General features: G+C 44.0%; 2 protein-coding genes across 2 annotated transcripts; both read left to right on the plus strand.

Annotated features, from left to right (window-relative positions):
* The first annotated feature begins 535 nt into the window (after window positions 1-535).
* LOC109644494 (EMILIN-1-A-like) lies at window positions 536-12,788 on the plus strand. Its single transcript, XM_069527396.1, has 15 exons — window positions 536-973; window positions 4,152-4,277; window positions 5,075-5,258; window positions 5,289-5,346; window positions 5,775-6,019; window positions 6,244-6,417; window positions 6,853-8,037; window positions 8,463-8,769; window positions 8,868-9,200; window positions 9,278-9,526; window positions 9,733-9,924; window positions 10,356-10,472; window positions 10,636-10,653; window positions 10,818-10,952; window positions 11,481-12,788. The coding sequence occupies exons 1-15, from the start codon at window positions 840-842 to the stop codon at window positions 11,801-11,803; spliced, it is 3,780 nt and encodes a 1,259-aa protein (XP_069383497.1). The 5' UTR covers window positions 536-839; the 3' UTR covers window positions 11,804-12,788.
* A 1,682-nt stretch (window positions 12,789-14,470) lies between these two features.
* On the plus strand, window positions 14,471-20,512 carry LOC109646133 (para-nitrobenzyl esterase). The gene is made up of 10 exons (XM_020111848.2): window positions 14,471-14,578; window positions 15,924-16,191; window positions 16,292-16,712; window positions 17,211-17,318; window positions 17,711-17,895; window positions 18,351-18,544; window positions 18,645-18,703; window positions 19,046-19,213; window positions 19,323-19,550; window positions 19,845-20,512. The coding sequence occupies exons 2-10, from the start codon at window positions 15,931-15,933 to the stop codon at window positions 19,985-19,987; spliced, it is 1,767 nt and encodes a 588-aa protein (XP_019967407.2). The 5' UTR covers window positions 14,471-14,578; window positions 15,924-15,930; the 3' UTR covers window positions 19,988-20,512.
* The last annotated feature ends 156 nt before the right edge of the window (window positions 20,513-20,668 follow it).

Consider the following 20,668-nt stretch of genomic DNA (forward strand, 5'->3'; position numbering starts at 1 on the left):
TTTATAAATGTAAAAAATACATTTATCGTTGACTGACCATCAAGAATCTTTAGATTTTTGAAAATCTGGTTTAGAACATAAAGAAAAAACAAACTCAAGAACTTTTTAAAGTTTTTTAAAATCCAGTTTCTCATCATTTAATTGAATATGTTTCGGATTATCTGTTGTTGTTGTACATCCGGTCACTTGTTGCATTTTCATCCTCACATGTTAAATGTTGTGTTTGATTCGTTTGGAGCTTTAATTTGTGTAAATGTTTATTTGAACGTGATATTTCTCACAAACATGTCACTGATTAAACTTACAGCTTGGACAAAGAGTGATGGACAAGATCAGGACTCGGTGATGAGACCAGGACCGTGATGAAGACTGGAGATCCGGACCAGGACCAGAACCAGGACCAGGATCAGAACCGGGACCAGGTCCTGGATCAGCAGGTGAGGCTGCAGACGCGCACGTGTCTGGTTTCTCCTGTGGGAGGGGCGGGGACAGTTTGGGGTGGGGGGGTGGGGGGGGTGATGAAGAGGAGGAGCAGCTGCTTCAATCTGTCGCAACGTTTTCTTTGTTTCACATGAAAAGTTCTGATGAACAAACTCAGACCGAACCTCACCGATCAAACCGGATTAAACTGGGATTGAACCGGATTAAAGGGGGATTAAACCGGACTAACGTTGCAGAGGAGGAGCAGCGGGACTCGAACCGGAGCAGCTTGAGTCTGGACCAGAATCCGGATCATGGATCATTAGAACCGGACCTGGAGGACACGGATCTGGTCTCCATGGAGATGAGAGGATCGATCGCAGTATTGATTGTGTATTGATTGTTTATTGATCAGCGCAATGGCCGCGCTCCCGCTGCTGCTGCTCGCGCTCTGGACCTGCGGACACGCCAAGAGCGCGTTCCCGCTGCGACCTTCCTACAGCCTGTACACCGGCGGGCACGCGCACGGAGGCCGCGCAGCCAGCAGACACAGGTAGGATGACACGTGCACGGAAAGGATGATGATGATGATGGTGGTGATGGAGGAGGAGGAGGTGGTGACGTCACCTCAGTCGGGTTTTTCTGACAGATGTTTTATTGTGAAAGAGAAGAGGAAGTGTTTAAAAGTTGCTGGTTTGAATCCTGGTGCCGGAGGTTTGATGCATCAAACTCCGATCATGTCACTGTGATGTCACTGTGACGTCACTGTGACTGACCTCACGCACTCCTCTCTGCTGTTACCGTGGTTACGAGCTCTCATCAGCTCAGGATGCAGTTTCAGGTCATTTCAAATCACTGAAACCAAGAACGTGTGCCGGCTCCCATCAGCCCCTTAAAGGTGCAGTGTGTAGCATTTAGTGACATCTAGTGGGGAAGTGTCACGTTGCAGCTGAATGCCCCCCCCCCCCCCCCCCCCCCCCCCCCAACATCAGAGAGAACCTGTGGCAGCTTCAGTCGTCAAAGGTTTAGTTTGTCCAGTCTGAGCTACTGTAGAAAACATGGCTGCCTCCGTAGAGAGGAGCGTCTCCTGATGTAAATATAAAGTATTTAAATATAAAGTATTTAAATATAAAGTATGTTAATATAAAGTATTTAAATATAAAGTATTTTAATATAGAGTATTTCAATATAAAGTATGTTAATATAAAGTATTTTAATATAAAGTATTTCAATATAAAGTATGTTAATATAAAGTATTTAAATATAAAGTATTTTAACATGAAGTATTTAAATATAAAGTATTTTAATATAGAGTATTTTAATATAAAGTATGTTAATATAAAGTATGTTAATATAAAGTATTTAAATATAAAGTATTTTAATATAAAGTATGTTAATATAAAGTATGTTAATATAAAGTATTTTAATATAGAGTATTTAAATATAAAGTGTGTTAATATAAAGTATGTTAATATAAAGTATTTAAATATAAAGTGTGTTAATATAATATTTAAATATAGAGTATTTTAACATGAAGTATTTAAATATAAAGTATTTAAATATAAAGTATTTTAATATAGAGTATTTTAATATAAAGTATTTTAATATAAAGTATGTTAATATAAAGTATTTAAATATAAAGTATGTTAATACATCTTCAGGGTCTGAAGTCTCGCTCCTTCTCGTCTCCGTCTGTTCCTCTGAGGAACGTCGTCTGGTTTTCCCATCGCTGCACACGAGCCAATCACAGTCCACCGTTTATTTATAACCCGGGTCTTTAAGGTGCGTACGACACTTCTCACGCAAACGTTTGGATCTAAAACAAACTTAATGTTAGAATGTGGGGACATGTAGGCAAACTCCTGATCCTGGTTCTGGTCCTCACCCTAATCCTGATCCTGACCCTGACCCTGGTTCTGACCCTGATCCTGGATTATAACTAAATATATAAATGATGTCATAATAATGTTGACATTATTGTGTTTAACTCTAAACGTATTAATGATCCTGTTGAATGTTGGAGAACACAGATTACTTACCTGAAATTTACTATTTTATTTTAAATTTACTGTCATAAATATTTTTTAACGATATATATATATATATATATATTCATGTATATACAGTTACAGAGTTTTTATATTCATACCTAATTGTATAATACTGTGAGTTAATGCTTATTTATACTATAGATAGTATAATACTCATCAGTACACTACTGTGACATATAATTTATAAATATATATATTTCACATTTGACTATTTTTACCAGTTTATTCAAACTCATATTCGTATTGTACACGATAAATCCCTGTATTCTGCTGATATGTGTTTTTATGTGTATATTTACTTCTATACCCTCGTGTACTCGGGCTCAAGCTCAGTTTACGTCCTACTCGTGAATGTTTCTCTACAGAGAACATTTCCACCTGTAGTGAAATGTTTACATCGTTCACATATTCTTTGTTTCTTAAGAATTGTTCTTTATTCCATTTTATATTTTCACCTCTTGAAGATCTGCTGCTGTTACAGGTGAAGTTCACTGGTTCAGTGAAGTTTCTCATCTCGTCTCTGAAGACAAAACTTCCGCCGCTCAAACACACACAGGCGGCGTTCCTCAGGTTTATGTTCGTCATTCACGCACTTGAAGTTAGAAGCGTTTGTTGAATCTGACGTCAGAAATGTTCCTATAAACTCAGCGTGCGAACAAAACGTAAAAGAGGGATAGAAATCCAAACATGAGGCCGGATGTTAAAACACTCAGCGTTAAAGTCACGAATTGATATCATTGATTTTAAATAAAACATTTTCTGAGTGAGACAAGTTGACGTCTGTGTTGTGTATTTACACACACACACACACACACAGAGTGAAGTCTATGATTTCATCATCAAAAACGCCTAAATGACTCATTTCCTGTAGAGAGAGTGACATCACGCTGTGTGTGTCTGTGTGTGTACTATCTTTGTGAGGACCGGCTCCGTCGAGATGTTTGAGGTTCGTGTTGCATTAAGTCAACGAGCGTCCTCACAAAGATAGAAGTGCCGCTCTGGAGTTGGAAATGTTTGTGATTATCGTTTGTACGAACAGATGCACGAGAAATGTGAGACCAGTGTACGAACATACTCTCTCACGAGGTCGAGTGTTTCCTCTCGTCAGTCTGTGGAGGTCAAAGGTCAAAGCTGGTCCTGGTACTGAGGGTGGAGACGTGACAGTGAGATCAGGACTGAATGTTGAAAAAGAGAAAATCACATAAAAACAGTTTGTTCTCGTGGTTCATGATAAATGAATTCTCTTTTTATTTGACTAATTCAGAACAAGCTGAAAAACATCAAGTCAATTCGACACATCTGCTATAAATTCAATTTAAATCAAGTTACATGAAAACCCAGAATAAATTCAGTTTTTATTAAAGACACGTTTGAAATGTTTAAAGTTCCTGAGTCTCGCTGATCGTGCGTCAACATGACAAACTTGTAAATCTCCTCGATTCATTTTCTTTCTACATTTAATCGTTCGGACATTAAATTTAAAAACCAGTGAATTCCTGCTTGTTTTTCAGGATTCCAGAGAATTTTAATCATAATTTCATTTAAACACAAAAAGACGCACTGATGACATCACCACCACGCGCTGAACATTTCCTGAGGTTTTTTTACCCACAATACCCCTCACACATCAACAATGTTGTACTGTGTGTGTGTGTGTGTGTGTGTGTGTGTGTGACACAGGAACTGGTGTTCGTTTGTGGTGACAAAGACGGTGAGTTGTGTCGTCGAGGACGGAGTTGAGACGTATGTGAAACCTGATTATCATCCCTGCAGCTGGGGGAGCGGACAGTGCAGCCGAGTGGTGGTGTGAGTACACACACACACACACACACACACACACACACACACACACACACACACACACACACACACACACACACACACACATGCTGGAATGTTGGTGCATGATGACATCACTGTTCTACAATCAGTAAGTTAGTCAGTAGTTATTTGCATTTGACGGTATTAGCGGCTGTGCTCCCGGAGTTCACTGGAATCGTTTCTGTCTGTGTAGCGCCACCATCAGGCCACAGTCGTCGTCACACGGAGCCTCCTGCTCACCGTGACTGTAAATAGTAACAAACAGTTCACATGAGTGATTCTAACATCTGTTCCTCAGTGTTTCTGCTGGTGATTCTCTTCTGTGTCGACCTGCCCTGCAGCCCCACAGATGGATTCAATCAAGTTTTACTTTCAGTTTTCAGAAGTCCTGATTGGCCGAGAGCCGCTCGCCAACATATTTGCGGTGGACTGAAGGAGAAGAGAAGTAAGAGGAGTTTGCCTGAGATCTGAGATCAGATACAGAAAAATCTTCTGATCGGCAGGAAACTATAAAGAAAGTGTGTGATGTCACAGCAGCATCAGTTCAAGTGGATTCACAGGATGAACAAGTCCAGGTTTATTATGTGATTTAACTTCCTGTTTGTGCAGGTGGAACCAAAACATCGTTCTCTCTTACTGAGAACATGAAATGTCACACGAACACGTCATGATGTCACACGAACACGTCATGATGTCACACGAACACGTCATGATGTCACAGGATGACGGTGGTAGTTTTTCTGTTCAACATTAAAAATCCAACGTGTCACTGATCTCCGCAGTTATCGGACCTACATGAGGCCGCGCTACAAGGTGGCCTACAAAATGGTGACGCAGATGGAGTGGAAGTGTTGTCATGGTTACAGCGGAGAGGACTGCTCCGAAGGTCCAGCTGCTGGAGCAGGACCCCAGGTCTCCACCAACAGACCACAGCCCAGACCTGAACATGGAGGAGGGACGAGCCCTGGAGGAGGAGGAGGAGGAGGAGGAGGAGGAGGAGGAGGAGGAGGAGGAGGAGGAGGTTCTGGACCAGGACAGAGCGGAGGACACGGTGGTGAGTGGAGTCACTGCGTTAATGTTTAGACTCATCTTTAATCATAGACACTTCTCACTGGACAGATTTCATCTGTTATTATTTTATTTTCCATTTATTCTCAGATTTTTAAACATGAATCTGAAATTCAGGATTATTTTAAAATGTCTAAAATCTTATTTTTAAGATTTTAAATGAGGCACCACTTTATTTACTTCATACTCGGTCTGAGGTCGACCTCATGCTTGTGGGTGATTCTCAACACTTTTGTATTTAAATTCTTTAGACTTGTTGTTCTTGCTAAGTTTGATCTGTGAAACCAACTCGAGAAACTTTTTATTCTCAGTTCAACACACAACAGCCGTAATATGTGACCTGTGCTGACCTCTGCTGGTGACCTTCATGAACTGCTCCTGTTATTGTTCTGTTGCTTCTTTTTATTTTTGAAGGAAAAGTTGAGAATGAGAAGATGAGGCAACTGGAGGAGAAGATCCAGAGTCTGACCAGGATCGTCCAGGACCTGCAGTCCACCCTGAACAATCCGTCTGTCGGCGGAGGAGGAAGAGGAGGAGGAGGAGGAGGAGGCGGAGGCTCGTCAGGAGGAAGAAACCCTGCTGATGCTGCTCAGCCAGAGATTAAAGAGACGATTCACAGCATCCAGACCAAACTGGACCAACTGGACAATCGAACACAGGTGTCACAGCTTTTTCCTTTTTCCATCTTTACCTGTGGTCCGGATGTGGAGTTAGAGTGGGTCGTCCATTAATCAGAATGTCAGAGGTTTGATTCCTCAGTGAGATCCTGACAGATCAGATCCTGTTACACAGATCATCAGATTATGTTTAACATTGTATGATGACAGATCCACCTCAGTTGTTTGTGTAGCTGTGTTCATGTCGGCTTTGTCTCCTCCGACAGGCTCATGATAAAACTCTGGTCAGTATCAACAACCACCTGGTGAACGGGAAAGGAAACGATCTGGACGGAGGTTTGTCTGGAGGAGGAGTGAGCGGAGGGAAACTGAACTCGCTGAAGGAGGAGATCCTGAAGGAACTAGAAACCAGGGTGTCGCTGTCCTGCTCCTCCTGTCAGGTATCAGGAAACTGCAGTCAATATACCACAGCGCCCCCTGCTGGTCAGGATGTGACTACAGTCACGTGTGAAGCAACATTTCCTTGTTTTCTGCCTGTTTTAAACAGAAAGACGTCAACACGTCAACACAACCGAAATCTCAAATCACAACCAAATGCTCAGCTTAATGTTTTTTAATGTTTCACTGTAACAACTCAGTTAACAAGAGGAAATGTGAAGTGGTGAACGAGGTTTACACGTTCCATGAAATGCAGCATATTTCTAACTGTAAAAAAAAACCCTGATGATTTGTTTTGTTTGTGAGTTGGTTGGTTGGTTTGTTTGTGAGTTGGTTGTAAGACAGGAGCAGACGTCAGTGACCAAACAAACTGTAGCTGAAGTAAAACTGGTACTTTTAGTTGAGTCAGATTAAATTCACTGCCGTGTGTTTTCCAGGCCGGTGTGGAGGATCTGCGCCGACAGCAGCTCGAGGACCGAGAGCGGATTCGAGCTCTGGAGAAGCAGCTGAACGTCATGGACGTTCGTTATGGCCAGGGACTGGACGTGCTGCGGCGGGACGTGGTTCGTTTGCAAGGATGCTGCAGCACCGTCAATGACCTCCAAAACCGCATCACCGATGCTGAGCGTAAGATCAGCTCGGCCTCAGAGAACTTCGACGTCCTACAGAACCGCCTGGATAAGACGCTCGGGGGAGCAGGAGGCGGCAACAGTCAGAACACTGGGACCCAAGGAGGAGGGTTTGGTGGCAGCGGTGGAATCGGTGGACGTGGAAGAGATGTTGTGGTGACTGAGGACATGTTGGACAATCGCCTAAGAGACGTGGAGCGGCGGGTCAACAACACAGTGCAGCAGACCGAGCAGAGCTGTTCGTACCTGGAGAACGACTTGAAAGACTACATCCATAAAGAAGTGACGGACCTGAGGACGGTGTTCCTGGACCGGTTTGATGACCAGGCCTTCAGGATCGCAGATGTGGAGCTGGACGTGGGGCTGGTGAAGAACCGAGTGAGCGACCAGGACAAGACACTGTTGAAGCTGGAAAACAACACCTCCCTCATCATCCGGAGGCTGGAGCAGTGCAGCTGTGGAGGAGGGGGAGAGGGAGGAGGCCAGGGAGGAGGAGGAGGAGGAGGAGAGGGAGGAAGCCAGGGAGGAGGAGGAGGTGACCGAGGAGCGGGAGGAAGCTGGGGAGGAAGAGGAGGAGATGGAGGAAGCGAGGGAGGAAGAGGAGGTGACCGAGGAGCGGGAGGAAGCTGGGGGGGAGGAGGAGGAGATGGAGGAAGCCGGGGAGGAGGAGGAGGAGTAGGTGACCGAGGAGAGGGAGGAAGCTGGGGGGGAGGAGGAGGAGATGGAGGAAGCTGGGGAGGAGGAGGAGGAGAGGGAGGAAGCCGGGGAGGAGGAGGAGGAGGTGACCGAGGAGAGGGAGGAACCTGGGGAGGAGGAGTAATTCCAGGAGGAGGGAACAGGGGAGGAACAGGAGGAAGGTTACCTGGGATTGGAGGAGAAAACACCACAGAGAAATCGTTGGCGTGGAGAGTCGTGGCCAACGAGGATAAGATTCAACATTTCAACACTCGACTCAAAGACCTGTCGGTGTCGGGAGACTCTCTGTACGATAAGGTAGATTTAACCACGTATAAACATCTGTTCCTGAAAAACTCAGAGATCAGCGACGTCAGAACTGATGAGATATATAGTTATACAGAGTCATACAGTTATATTATACATCAAATAAGTCAAATTATATAGAGTTACTTATGGAGTTATATATATTTCTAGATACACAGAGAGTTTTTATTGTTATGCTGTAACACAGAGAGGTATTTATAGAGTTATATTTAGAGTTTTATAGAGAGAGTTTAGAGAATTTTTAGAGTTGTATAGAAAGTACACACAGAGGTATAAATAGTTGTATATAGAGTTAGAAATAGTTATAGAGTTATAAAAGTAGTTACATGTAGTTGAGGAGCTCTAAAGAGAGTTATATATAGAGTTATATGTATAAACGAAGTAGAAAATATATTAACATGTAAAGTGATTTCCAGGTTGTGGACTTGAGTCACGACGTTCGTAAGATCAAGGCTCTGACGGGCGATCACGGAGAACACTTCAACAGAATTGTGACGGAGGTGGAGACGCTGGGACACGACTGTGACCTCTGCAGGAAGGTGGAGGAGGAGCTGCGGAGGCTGAAGAATCACTCCCAGGATGCACTTTGGCGCATGCAGAGCCACATCAACAGACTCCAGGTCAGAGTGGAATCAGAGAAAGATGGCTGCTCCCAGATGTGCTCACACCTGCAGGACGATGTCCGCCTGCTGCGAGATGACGTCAGGAGGTGTAGCAGCCGATGTAAGAGCAGCTCTGACACGCCCACATCACCGTAACACAGGGCAGCTGACAAATGTTGTGATGTCACGTCACTGAGTTTAGACTGAAACATTCAACAGGTGGAGGATCTGGAGAATCTGGTGGAGCTGGAGGATCTGGTGGATCTGGAGGATCTGGTGGTTCTGGAGGATCTGGCAGTTCTGGTGGTTCTGGTGGTTCTGGTGGATCTGGTGGTTCTGGTGGATCTGGTCCCAGTGAAGGTGGAACTGGGCTGGATTCTGCGAAGCCACTAGACGGCCACAGTGTGATTGGAGGCTCCATCAACAACAACCAGCTGAAGACGCTGCAGGGAGAACTGTCCGAGGTCGTCCTCACTTTCAGCTCCATCAATGACACCCTGAAGGGAATCGAACACACGATGCAGAAACACGGCAGCGTCATCACTGACCTCGGTGAGTCCAACTCGATGTCGTCGTAACTGCACCTTCCCCAGCTGACGGTCCCTCATTCATCCTCTGCCTCCCACCAGGAAACACCAAAGATAAAATCATCTCCGAGCTGGACAAAATCCAGCTGGAGGTGACGGAGCACATGGAGGAGAGCCGGGACCGTTTGGACGGGTTGGATCGTGACGTGCGGCGGTTTGAGAGCACGCTGCTGGTGGAGATGGGCGACTGTAAGAGGTCTGGAGACGGGCTGGAGAAGAGGCTGTCGAAGCTGGAAGGCGTCTGTGGGCGACTGGACGGCGTCTCGGACTCAATCCACAAGATCAAGGAAGGTACAGTTTCTCCTGATGGAGCTTTTTATTCTTCACACGTTCAAACGTTCATAAGAACAGAGGATGTTGCTCTTTGTTAAAATCTGTGAGACAAACTGTGATTTGTGAATATGGGCTGTACATATATTATAAAATATTATATGATCTGACTGACTGATTGAGTCAACGTGTTCCACATCGGCATGTTTTAATTATTCCGTGTTCAGGACTGAATCGACACGTGTCTAGTTTGTGGACATGTGTCTCCGGTCTGAACGACACCGTCCTGCATCACGGAGGAATCCTGGACGTTATTCAGAAGAATCAGGACGACGTCCAGAGTCGGATGAAGAACCTGAACTCAAGCGTCAACCACGTCCTCAAAGATCATCAGAGTCTCTCTGAGCAGAACCTGAGCGGTGAGCTGGACCGTTTGTTTTATTATGTTATTATTTATCATGTTGTCACTCCTGTTCATAAGATGGTTGGTTTGTTAGTTTATTAGTTTATTAGTTTGTTGGTTTGTTAGTTTGTTAGTTTGTTGGTTTGTTGGTTTGTTTGTTAGTTTGTTGGTTTGTTAGTCAGTAACACACGACTGTTCTCTCTCTGTTCACGTCAACTCTTCATTTTCCATATACAAGTTTTCTTTTTCTACACTTGAGCAGTGATGATGCTTCCTGTCGGTGACATGTTCAAACCCACAGAACTTTATTTACATGAAGCAGAGACGCAGGAGTCAGCGTTTTCTTCACACTGTGAATAAAACTGTAACATTTGATGATGATGAACGTCAGTGAAGCAGCTTCTACTTCGTTGTGATTTCATTTTATTTTATCATATAATTACACAGGCCTGCCTGGACCCCCAGGACCACCTGGTGAAAGAGGCTTCAATGGGCTGCCGGGCCCCCAGGGGCCCCCAGGACCTCTTGGACAACAAGGACAGAACGGAGCTCGAGGTTTTCCTGGTGAGACGGATGTTTTTCATTTAGAGGAAAAAATGTTAACATCTTCAATATAGAAGGAGAATTTTCAATGAGTATAGATACAAAGTTTATCTATTTCAGTTCATATGAACACGCACATGTATGTAAACATGTATGTTTCTAACATGTGATTTGGTTCTTCCAGGTCCCAAAGGTGAAACAGGTATGTGATGTTTTATATACATGTGTGTTTATACGTGTGTGTGTGTGTGTTTGTGTGTTTATAAATGTGTGTTTATACGTGTGTGTGTTTGTTTGTGTGTGTGTGTTTGTGTGTTTATACATGTATGTGTGCGTTTATACGTGTGTGTGTTTGTGTGTTCTCAGGTCTGCCTGGTGCTGACGCTCATGTCCCCAGACTGTCCTTCTCTGCTGCCCTCACTGTCCCTGTGGACAAACCTGGGACCATCGTCTTCGATAAGATCTTTGTGAATGAAGGAGACTTTTATGACCCGAGAACAGGTAGAACAACGGTCGTCCACTCGTCACAGGGTTGTTGGTTCGATCCCCAGCTCCTGAGTGTGTCTCTGTCGTCAGTTTGTCTGTCTAACTAAATGTTAAGACGTTTGTATAAAATAGTTTAATCAATGCAACAGTTGAAAAGAAAAGAACATATAAAATATATAATAATGATAATATGTAACTGTAACTCATGAAAACAGTGAAGTTGTTTCTTGTTGAAAACCCTGTGCTGCCCCCTAGTGGATGATTTAACAATCCTGCCAACGTACAGGACGCATGAGTAAGTGACAGTGACGGTTACGTTTCTCTTCTCGTTCTGTGAAGTCGGAATAAACGAGTCTTTAGTTCACTGAGCAGGTTCACCATGTTCTTCTCTGGTATTTGAAAGATCGTTGATGGTAGATTGAATCGCCACCTACTGGCCGGCTGTTTGAGTGTTTGTAGTCTCTGTGTTCTTGTCTGGACGGAGATATTTAGTAAGATTTTGAAGGTTGATCTGGTGTCTCTCTGTGAAACTGTCTCCTCCAGGTGTTTTCACTGCTCCGGTAGACGGACATTACTTCTTCAGCGCCATCCTGACGGGTCATAAGAACGAGAAAATCGAGGCAGTTCTGTCAAAGTCTAATTACGGCATGGCCCGCGTGGACTCTGGAGGCTACCAGCCCGAAGGCCTGGAGAACAATCCTGTGGCCGAGGCTAAGACCCCTCCAGGCTCTCTGGCCGTCTTCAACATCATCCTGCCTCTGCAGACTCGGGACACAGTCTGCATCGACTTGGTGATAGGGAAACTCCCCCACTCCGTGGAGCCACTCACCATCTTCAACGGCATGCTGCTGTACGAAGACATGTGACCTGCTCGTCTGGACGATGCCTGAGAACCAGACCGACAGAACATGAAGTGTGAAGTCACTGTCGTTCAGAGGGTTCAACCCTGACGCTGAATGACCCTGAATGACCCTGAATGACCCTGACTCTGACGCTGAATGACCCTGACTCTGACCCTGACTCTGACCCTGAATGACCCTGAATGACCCTGACTCTGACGCTGAATGACCCTGAATGACCCTGAATGACCCTGACTCTGACCCTGAATGACCCTGACTCTGACCCTGAATGACCCTGAATGACCCTGAATGACCCTGACTGTAACCCTGACTTAGAGGTTATGACAGAATCTTTTGAATGACGTTGTCCTCTCGACTCTTTACGTCTCTTTACATGAGGACGACAGCAGGAGCTGAACTGTGCGACTGCTTTAATCCAATCACCTGATGTGATGTGGTCACATGACCTCAGAGCAGCACTGTGAGGACACGACTGTAAACCAGGACTCGCTGACGCCTGCTGCTACTTGAATCTTTTCAACACGACTTCCTGTGGTGAAGAATTACAGTATTAACAGCCTGTAGCAATACTACCCCCCCTACAGGCAGCATAGATCATTACAGCCACAACATAAAAAAAACATTTTTATTGATTCTTCAAGTTTGAACAATAGTGGAGCAAGAAACTGCAGAATGTGACCAGAAGGTGGCGCCACAGGAGAGACCATCAACGTCTGAAAACAAGATCAGGACATTTATTGATTATCTGATTGGTCGATATTTAGTTTCCTGTGTGATCGATGATCTGAGTGAGAGACACTGAGAGACGTTTGGACAGAGCGATGATCCTCAAGCTCCGCCCTCAGCAGGTCAGACGTTGTCATGGCAACACGCGAGAGTTTAACTTTGGATGTGATGAGGAACCAAGAAAACGTTTTGCTTTATAAAAGCAGAAAATGTTTTCTGTTGAGTTTTATAAAGGAAGTTCACATTGTGAATGTTTTTATATTGAGCTGCACCTTCTCTTGTTTTATTTGTGTTTGTTTTTGTGTCCGAGTTTTTAAACCATTATAACAAAATGTCACCTTTAGCGTGTGTTAAAGAACAACGGCCAGAAAACACACAATATTTTCTTATTGTCAACGAATCACATCAGAGAGCAGCAGTGGAGGAAGTTTTTATTTTAAATGTTATTTAAGTAGACCTAAAAAATATTTATCATTTTAATGTTTTATATTTTATTAATGTGTAAAATCTTATAATGTTTTATAGCTGTGCACAAAAACACACACACAGACACACAAACAATGAAGAATCTGACTGGGTGAAAACACCATCTATAAGATAAGATAAGATAAGATAAGATAAGATGAGATAAGATAATTGATCTTTTGGTCTTTGCAAACAGAAACTCTGTGTGTTTATTTACATGTACAATGGGGAAATGTGATTTGACCACAAGGGGTCAGTGTAGTCACATTCTACTGTCAGGTGAGAAAGCCCCAGTGACACATGTTCACACCTGAACAGAGTTACGTTACATTAAAACATGAGTACTTTGGTAAAATGTGTGAGTGAAAATACTCGTTACTCTTGTTACTATAAATAAAATCTCATTAACGGACACATTATTAAAACTGTTAGTTTGCTGAACATGTGATTTGTTGACAAAAAGGGAAATATTCAGTGTCAATGTTAAACCATCAACACTGAGACATATGAAGGACACACACACACACACACACACACACACACACAATGTTTTTTGTTTTAAGGATCATTTTTCCAAGAACGACGTATGAATCATGTATTTCAACTAAAACGTTATTTAATGACTTCATCAGAGGCTGATGTGAGGATGTGTGATGGTTTCATATCACTGACGTGTTTGTTTTCACTCTTCACTGAATAAACTGATGAACCAGATATTTATAACACGTATACTTTAACTATCATCTTCATTTAGTCCGAGAGGAGAAGTTACGAGCGTCACTTGTGTTTCAGTGAATTTGAAAGTTTATTCTCTGACAGGCTTCAGCTTCACTTCTCATGTTAAACAATTTCACACTTTTGTATCCAGTAAATTTCACTGTCATTAAAACACGAGTGAAACCAAAGAGATCGTTTAACGAACTGTGTCGTGTTGTTTTTATTGGGGCGAGTAAAAGAGTAACGACTCACGGTGAACGACACATGATCACCTTCTGAATTCTAAAAGTTCTTTAACCTCTCAATCGGCACTTTTCTGCCATTTTACACATTTCGATTTTCAGACTCTGGTGCCGGGTGGTCGCCAGGGACAGCTTCTCTCTGACACATGATGACATCACTCGCTGCTTTGAAGCTTTGATTTGACATTTTATCCAAAGTAACCATATTTGGAGGAGCGGGGGGTGGAGCCTGACTGAGACGTCGAGGACTCGCCCACCTACACCTGCGACCTGCACCAGTTGGACGGTACTAGCTGTCAATCACGCTGCGGTGCTTCATGGCCTGTTTGACTCTTGATGGGTCATAATTTACTAAATGAACCAGTGGAGTCGCCCCCTGCTGGTCGGTACAGTGAACACAGGTTTCAGGCACACTGGCTTCACTTTCTGGACTCGGACTCTACGAACTGTTTTGTTTCCATGTTTTGACCTTTGAGTTTTTCTTCGTGTACTGTCTCTTTAAATGTGACTCAGGGGGAGGGAGGGGGGGGGGGAGCCGGACATGCGCGCTCACGTTGCGCGCTCCACCCTGAAAACAAGTTAAGTGCGTCAACCGTTGTTTGTTTCCCGCTGCGTGTGCGCGTGAGACATGGTAAGTTAATCTTTTGTTCAAAGTGTCTGAGAGAGAAAGAGAAGAAACGATGCGTCTGAAGAAAAGAAAAGAAAAGAAAAGAAGAAGTTCTGCAACTTAAAGTTCTTCTTTCTCTCTTCTGTTATTTTCTGATGCAAACTGAGTTCAAACTAGAAACTCGGGTTTATTCTCCTCATCCTCGTTGTGACTCCTCGTGTTGTGTTGTTGTGTTGTTGTGTTGTTGTTGTGTTGTTGTGTTGTGGTTGTGTGTGAGTTCCTCTCTTCGTCTGTTCCATGTGATTTATTTCCTCCTGGTGTTTCTGCTCCTCCAGCCTCAACACGTTCTGCTCAGGATATGAACACAATCTAAAATATTACAACTGACTGCATTCACGTCTCTGGACAGAAGGAATCGGAAATACTCAAAACTTGTATCTGCATACATGATACTACTATTACTACTACTAATAATACTACTACTACAAATAATAACTTTATTTATGTAGCACTTCTCAAAACAAAGTTACAAAAAATGTGTAAAAACAAGTAAAACAAGACACAAAATAACACAAAAACTAATTAAAACTCTAAATGATGTGACAGGAATTTAAACATGACCGCGAAAATTATAAAAACTAGATGAAGTAACAATAAAATGACTTTTAAGCTTTGATACAGTTTAAAAATAGTTCCTGTATCTGTAAAATGTACGATTTGTACGACTTTTAATTGTTCTTAGTTGATAAAAAACATCAGAGAACTTCACAGTAAGACGGAGAAATATTACAGGAAATATTGAGATTTCCAACAACAAGCATCAAAAAATTATACTAAAAACTGTAAACTGTGCTTAAATATGAATATCTTCTGTTAATGTCATAATATTATATATAATCATAATATTACCAGTGGCCACTTTATTAGGTACACCTGAACAAGTGTGAGAATCAGATGATAATTCTGCTCATGTTTATTATTGACGTGGTCGTGTTGTTGCACCGGACGACAAACTTCATTAACTGGGTCTGAAGATGGTGTCGTTGTTTAACAGACTCGAAACGTGATGAATGAAAAAATAACACGAGTTCAGTGAATCATTCAAACTTATATATAAACCACACGTGAACAGGAATAAAGAAAATTCTGTTTATCTGATGAAAAACTATAAAATCTTCAGTGCAGTTAAACCAGGTAGGATGAACACAAAGTGTTCTCACTTCACTCTGCACCACAGACTGATGATCAACACAGGACAAGAGAACACAACGTTACACACACAACTTTACGATATAATACAATATAAGCAACAAATGAAATGAACAGAGTGAATCTGATCTGACGTCTGTTTTTTGTTTTTTTGACGCAGAGCGGAGATGAACCAGGACGCATTTGAGGTCCCAGCGAGGACTGAGTACCGCTACCTGGTGCAGGAGGAGGAGGAGGAGGTGCAGTACGTCCATCACAGAAACTACATCAGCCCCTTCCTGGTGCTCTCCAGACGCTGCATCTTCTTCATCTGCCTCGGCGTCCTCGCCCTGCTCGCTCTCGCCACCTATCTGGCCTACGTGGCCCAGACGCTGCCGTCAAGTTTCGCTCAGGTGTCGACTCCCTGTGGAAAATTCAGAGGAAGACATGTGAGTTCATTATTCACAGTTTAGAAAGTATAAAATAAACCTGCAACATTACAACCAACATTTCCAAACACATTTTATCTCGATCCATCTTCTTCCTCAGAAAAATGGAGCCTACTCTTTCAAGGGGATGCCGTACGCTGCTCCGCCAGTTGGCGACCTGCGTTGGGCCCCTCCGGCTGCACCGACATGCAGGAGCGGGGTGACCGAAGCCGGACGCTTCCGCAGCATGTGTCCCCAGGTGCGTCCGATGTCAAACACAGGGAAGGTGATGGGCCAGGAGGACTGCCTCTTCGTCAACGTGTGGACGCCCTCGCTGCAGCTAGACGCCAAACTCCCCGTCATGGTGTGGATCCATGGTGGACACCTGCACACGCTCAGTGGGGGCGAGCGGTGCTACTCCCCCACTGAGACGCTCGCCGCCAACACAGGGGTGGTTTACGTCAGCTTCAATTACAGACTCAACGCCTTCGGCTTCCTGGCGCTGGAGATGCTGAGAGAAGGTTCTCCAACAAACACCTCAGGTGATGATACACACACACACCACAAGATGGCAGTGTTCATATATCCGAGATATTTCAACACTTCATTTCTAAATAGTGGGAGGAAGTGAAGACGTGTCGTCCATCTTTATTTAAAGTCTGTGTTTAATCGTAAATTAATTATTTTTATGTTTATTATTTCGAATGTTAATGTGATGAGATCTCCTCCATGTTAATGAAACACTGTGGCTGCCTGTTTATTTCTGTTCCATGATCCAAAGACGCTCTGACCTCAATGTGAAATGACCTGATGAATGACTGAGCCTCACATGACGTGATGGCGTGACGTCTGACTCTGGACACACGTGTCCTTTTTCATCTTTCATGACCCATTTCCTCTCCACTCAGAATGAAAACAGTTAAATTTAGTTCTTAGCGAGATGGTTTTGTTTCCGATGAAGAAAATGGGACGCCATTAACAAGGTCACACAAAATCTGGTTCTTGTCACTAACTGATCCTCCTCCGTCCGTCACCTACAGGGAACTACGGCCTCATGGACCAGATCGCAGCTCTGAAGTGGGTCCAGAGTAACATCCTCAGGTTCGGGGGAGATCCAGGGAAAGTGACTATATTTGGACAGAGCTCAGGTATTAAAGGAGGAAATGAAATGTGTCACTGACGCACTATGAGTCTGAAGAGCAATTTTAAAAAGTGCATCTGTTAACTGCAAAACATCTTAATGCTCCCACCTGCTTTGAAGAGGAGGTTGAGCTGAGCGGTATTCAGCTGCAACATGTAACTTCACCACTAGATGTCACTAAATACTACAAACTGAACCTTTAAATATAAGTAAATATTTTGAGCATTGATTAATATTTTTAATCAAAAATGTTTCAATGGTTTCCAGATTCTCAGACGTAAGAATTTGCTGCTTTTGTCTGTTTTTAACTGACAAACAATCAACCCAACAATCTGCAGGTTCATTTTAAATATTCTGCCTGAATCTTTTTCATTCTGTGTGGTGACAATGGAACCTCAGTGTGGACCCTGATGACGTCCCCGCAGGCGAAGGGTCTCTTCCAAGCAGCGGTGGACATGAGTGGCCCGTACGTCCATAATGTGACACTGAAACAAGCCGAGTCCGACAACATGGTGTTCCTGAAGAAGACGAACTGCGGAGACCTGAGCTGCGTCCGACGCCTCTCTGTCCGTCAGGTGCTGCAGGTACGAAACCTGCGGCGTTGCCACGCTCAGTTTAAATTCTCTTAGTTCTCTCAGGGACTGTAAATGAAGATGGATGAAATGACAGCTCTCACAAGTAGTACAGGTCATAAACCCTGCCTCCTCCATGTCACCAGATGGGACTTGGACCAAACAAAACAAATCACAGTAGACTAAAAGATGGTTTCAAACATTTGAATACTTTAAAAACAGAGAATATCCTGATGCTGAAAACGAATCACTGAGTCTAATAGTCCCTTGAATCATCTGACGACCCCTCACATTTATCTGGTGACCCCTTGAAAGGGCCCGACCTCTAGATTGGGAACCACTGGACTAAACTGTCTGACCATTAAAACCAGCTCCACCTGCAGCCACAACAGTGAAGTGCTGCCGAGGCAATCGATGTCATAATCATAATAATCAAATAATCAAATTCAACTATAACCCTCCCCCAGGCCATCCCATGGGAGGAGTACCCCTCCTGGGCACCCGATGGGATGACAGACCTCCCCACTAGAGGGCGCTTCATCGGCCCGGTGGTGGTGGTGGACGGATTTGTCCTGAAAGCTCCAACGTTCAAGGAGATGAATGAAGGGCACAGCGACGTCCCTTTTCTTGTTGGGACGACGGAGCAGGAGGTGGACTTCAGGTGAGAGCTCACCCGGTTCAGGCGCGTCACTGTCAGCTGATCTGTCAGCTGATCTGTCAGCTGATCTGTCAGCTGATCGGACTGTGTGTCTTCTCTCCAGACCTCCGGCTGAAAACATCTCCATGTGGACGTGGGAGGACTACAGGTGGTTTGTGACAGGTAACAGCTGCTGCGGACGCTCAAGCCTCAGTATGCAAACATCCAGCCTCATTTATAGCTGCAGAGTCAGAGAGAGTCCAGTAGGTGGAGCTAATATTCTCGTCATATTTAAAGCGGCCATTTCCCTCGGGGAAGCTCGTGTCGTCATCAGGACAAAGTGCTGCTGAGAAATCTGACCAATTATTATCAAGTCACTGCTTTCGGATTAAAAAGCAACTACCGGTTTATTCTGAAATATTAATGCACCTTTATTTAACTACGCTTGTGAGCTAAATGCTAAATGTTCAATGTTAAAATTCTCTGTATCACTGCCTCCGAACGTGCCCTGATTCCTCCCGTCAGATAAACTTGAGTCCTTCAGTGAGAAACTCCCTAAAGATGCGTTGGACCTGTATCCGGTCTCTGGCCCCTGTCCCATCGCAGACCGCTGCCCGGAGAGGGCGTACACCACCATGGTGTCTGACATCCGGGTCACGTGTCCCAACAACGAGCTGGCACGGACAGCTGCAGGTAAACTCCAGAAGAAAAGAAGACGACTTCTTCAACCCCTGTTTCTGCAGAACCTCTGTTGTTTATGTCCCGACGTCTCAGCTCGATCTGAAAGTCTCTCTGTCTGCAGCTGCGCTGACCAGCCCCGTGTATCGTTACGTGGTGACTCACACGCCGTCCGGACCGGTCAACACGTCCGGCGGTCTGTTGCCTTTCCCCAGCCGCTTCGCCTTCCACCGTCTGGACGCTGTGGCATTCTTTGGTGGACTGGAGGTTGTTCTGGGGAAACCTCTCTCTGACGAGGACAAGAGATTTCAGGATGTCATCACACGTCACCTCGTCAACTTCGCCAAAACAGGTGATGATGATGATGATGATGATCTCTGAGCACATTTTAAAGGCCACTGAATGATTTAGTTAAATTTTTAAAACCTTAAAAATGGTAAAATTACGACTTTATTCTTGAAACGTTTTTTTTTTCAACATGGCCCCGACACTTTGAAATGTAAAAATGAAGCATGACATTTTATTTCCTGTTTTTGTCGATGATGACGACGTATCGACGTTATTGTGTCTTTTAAATTCTTCTCCCCGTGCGACTTGTGTTTTTTTCCTTTTGAACATGACACTGAACTCGTTCTCTGCCGTGCAGGTAAGATGGAGAAGGAGTGGCCTGAATTCCCAGCAGCCACTGCTCTCCTGTCCGGCCGCCTGTCGGTGACTCAGAACTACTCGGCTGCTCGCTGCGATCTGTGGAGAGAAAACGAGCTGCTCGCCTACGCCTGGCTGAACTGAGACGCTGAGGTGATGACGTCATGAAGACGCTTCATCGCCTCGTCCAGATCAAATCCAGCAGTTTAGCAGGAGAACCTCAAATGTGGACATGAGTCATCACAGCCTCAGGAACCTGAAGGTGAACATACGAGAAGAGACGAGAACAGATTCGGTTTCTTAAGTGCAGACGATGAAGATTTTCAGGGACGTGATTGTCGAGAAGACAGAATGAGAAACGGTGTGTAGCTTTGTTTGTGTTGTTGTTAGTGAACGTGTGAGTGAATCACACTCTTGTGTGTGTTTGAACTTGTGAAGTTCTGCAGTTTGCACTGATTCAGATTCTTCTTTGAGTTTCATTTGTTTTATTTCCTGTTTGATTCCGAGGGTTTTTCATTTTGAAGCTTTCACAAATTAATCAAAGTTTCACTTCACAAATTTACTACAAAGAATTTTTGCTTTTTCAACCTGTGAGCTTCGCATCGTGTTTTGTTGTGTTGACACTTTCTCACTTTATATTTTATAAGCTCAATAAACTGAAACCACTTCCATGGTGTGATTTAATGTTTGTTTATAAAGTAGAACACGGAGACACAAAGAGATGAAGAGTGTATGCAAACAGACACACAACACAACAAACACAAAGAGAACGACGACAGCTACAAACAGACACACAACTGTTACAGACACACAACTGTTACAAAC

This window comes from Paralichthys olivaceus, chromosome 1, assembly GCF_024713975.1.
Source record: "Paralichthys olivaceus isolate ysfri-2021 chromosome 1, ASM2471397v2, whole genome shotgun sequence".
NCBI lineage: Eukaryota > Metazoa > Chordata > Actinopteri > Pleuronectiformes > Paralichthyidae > Paralichthys > Paralichthys olivaceus.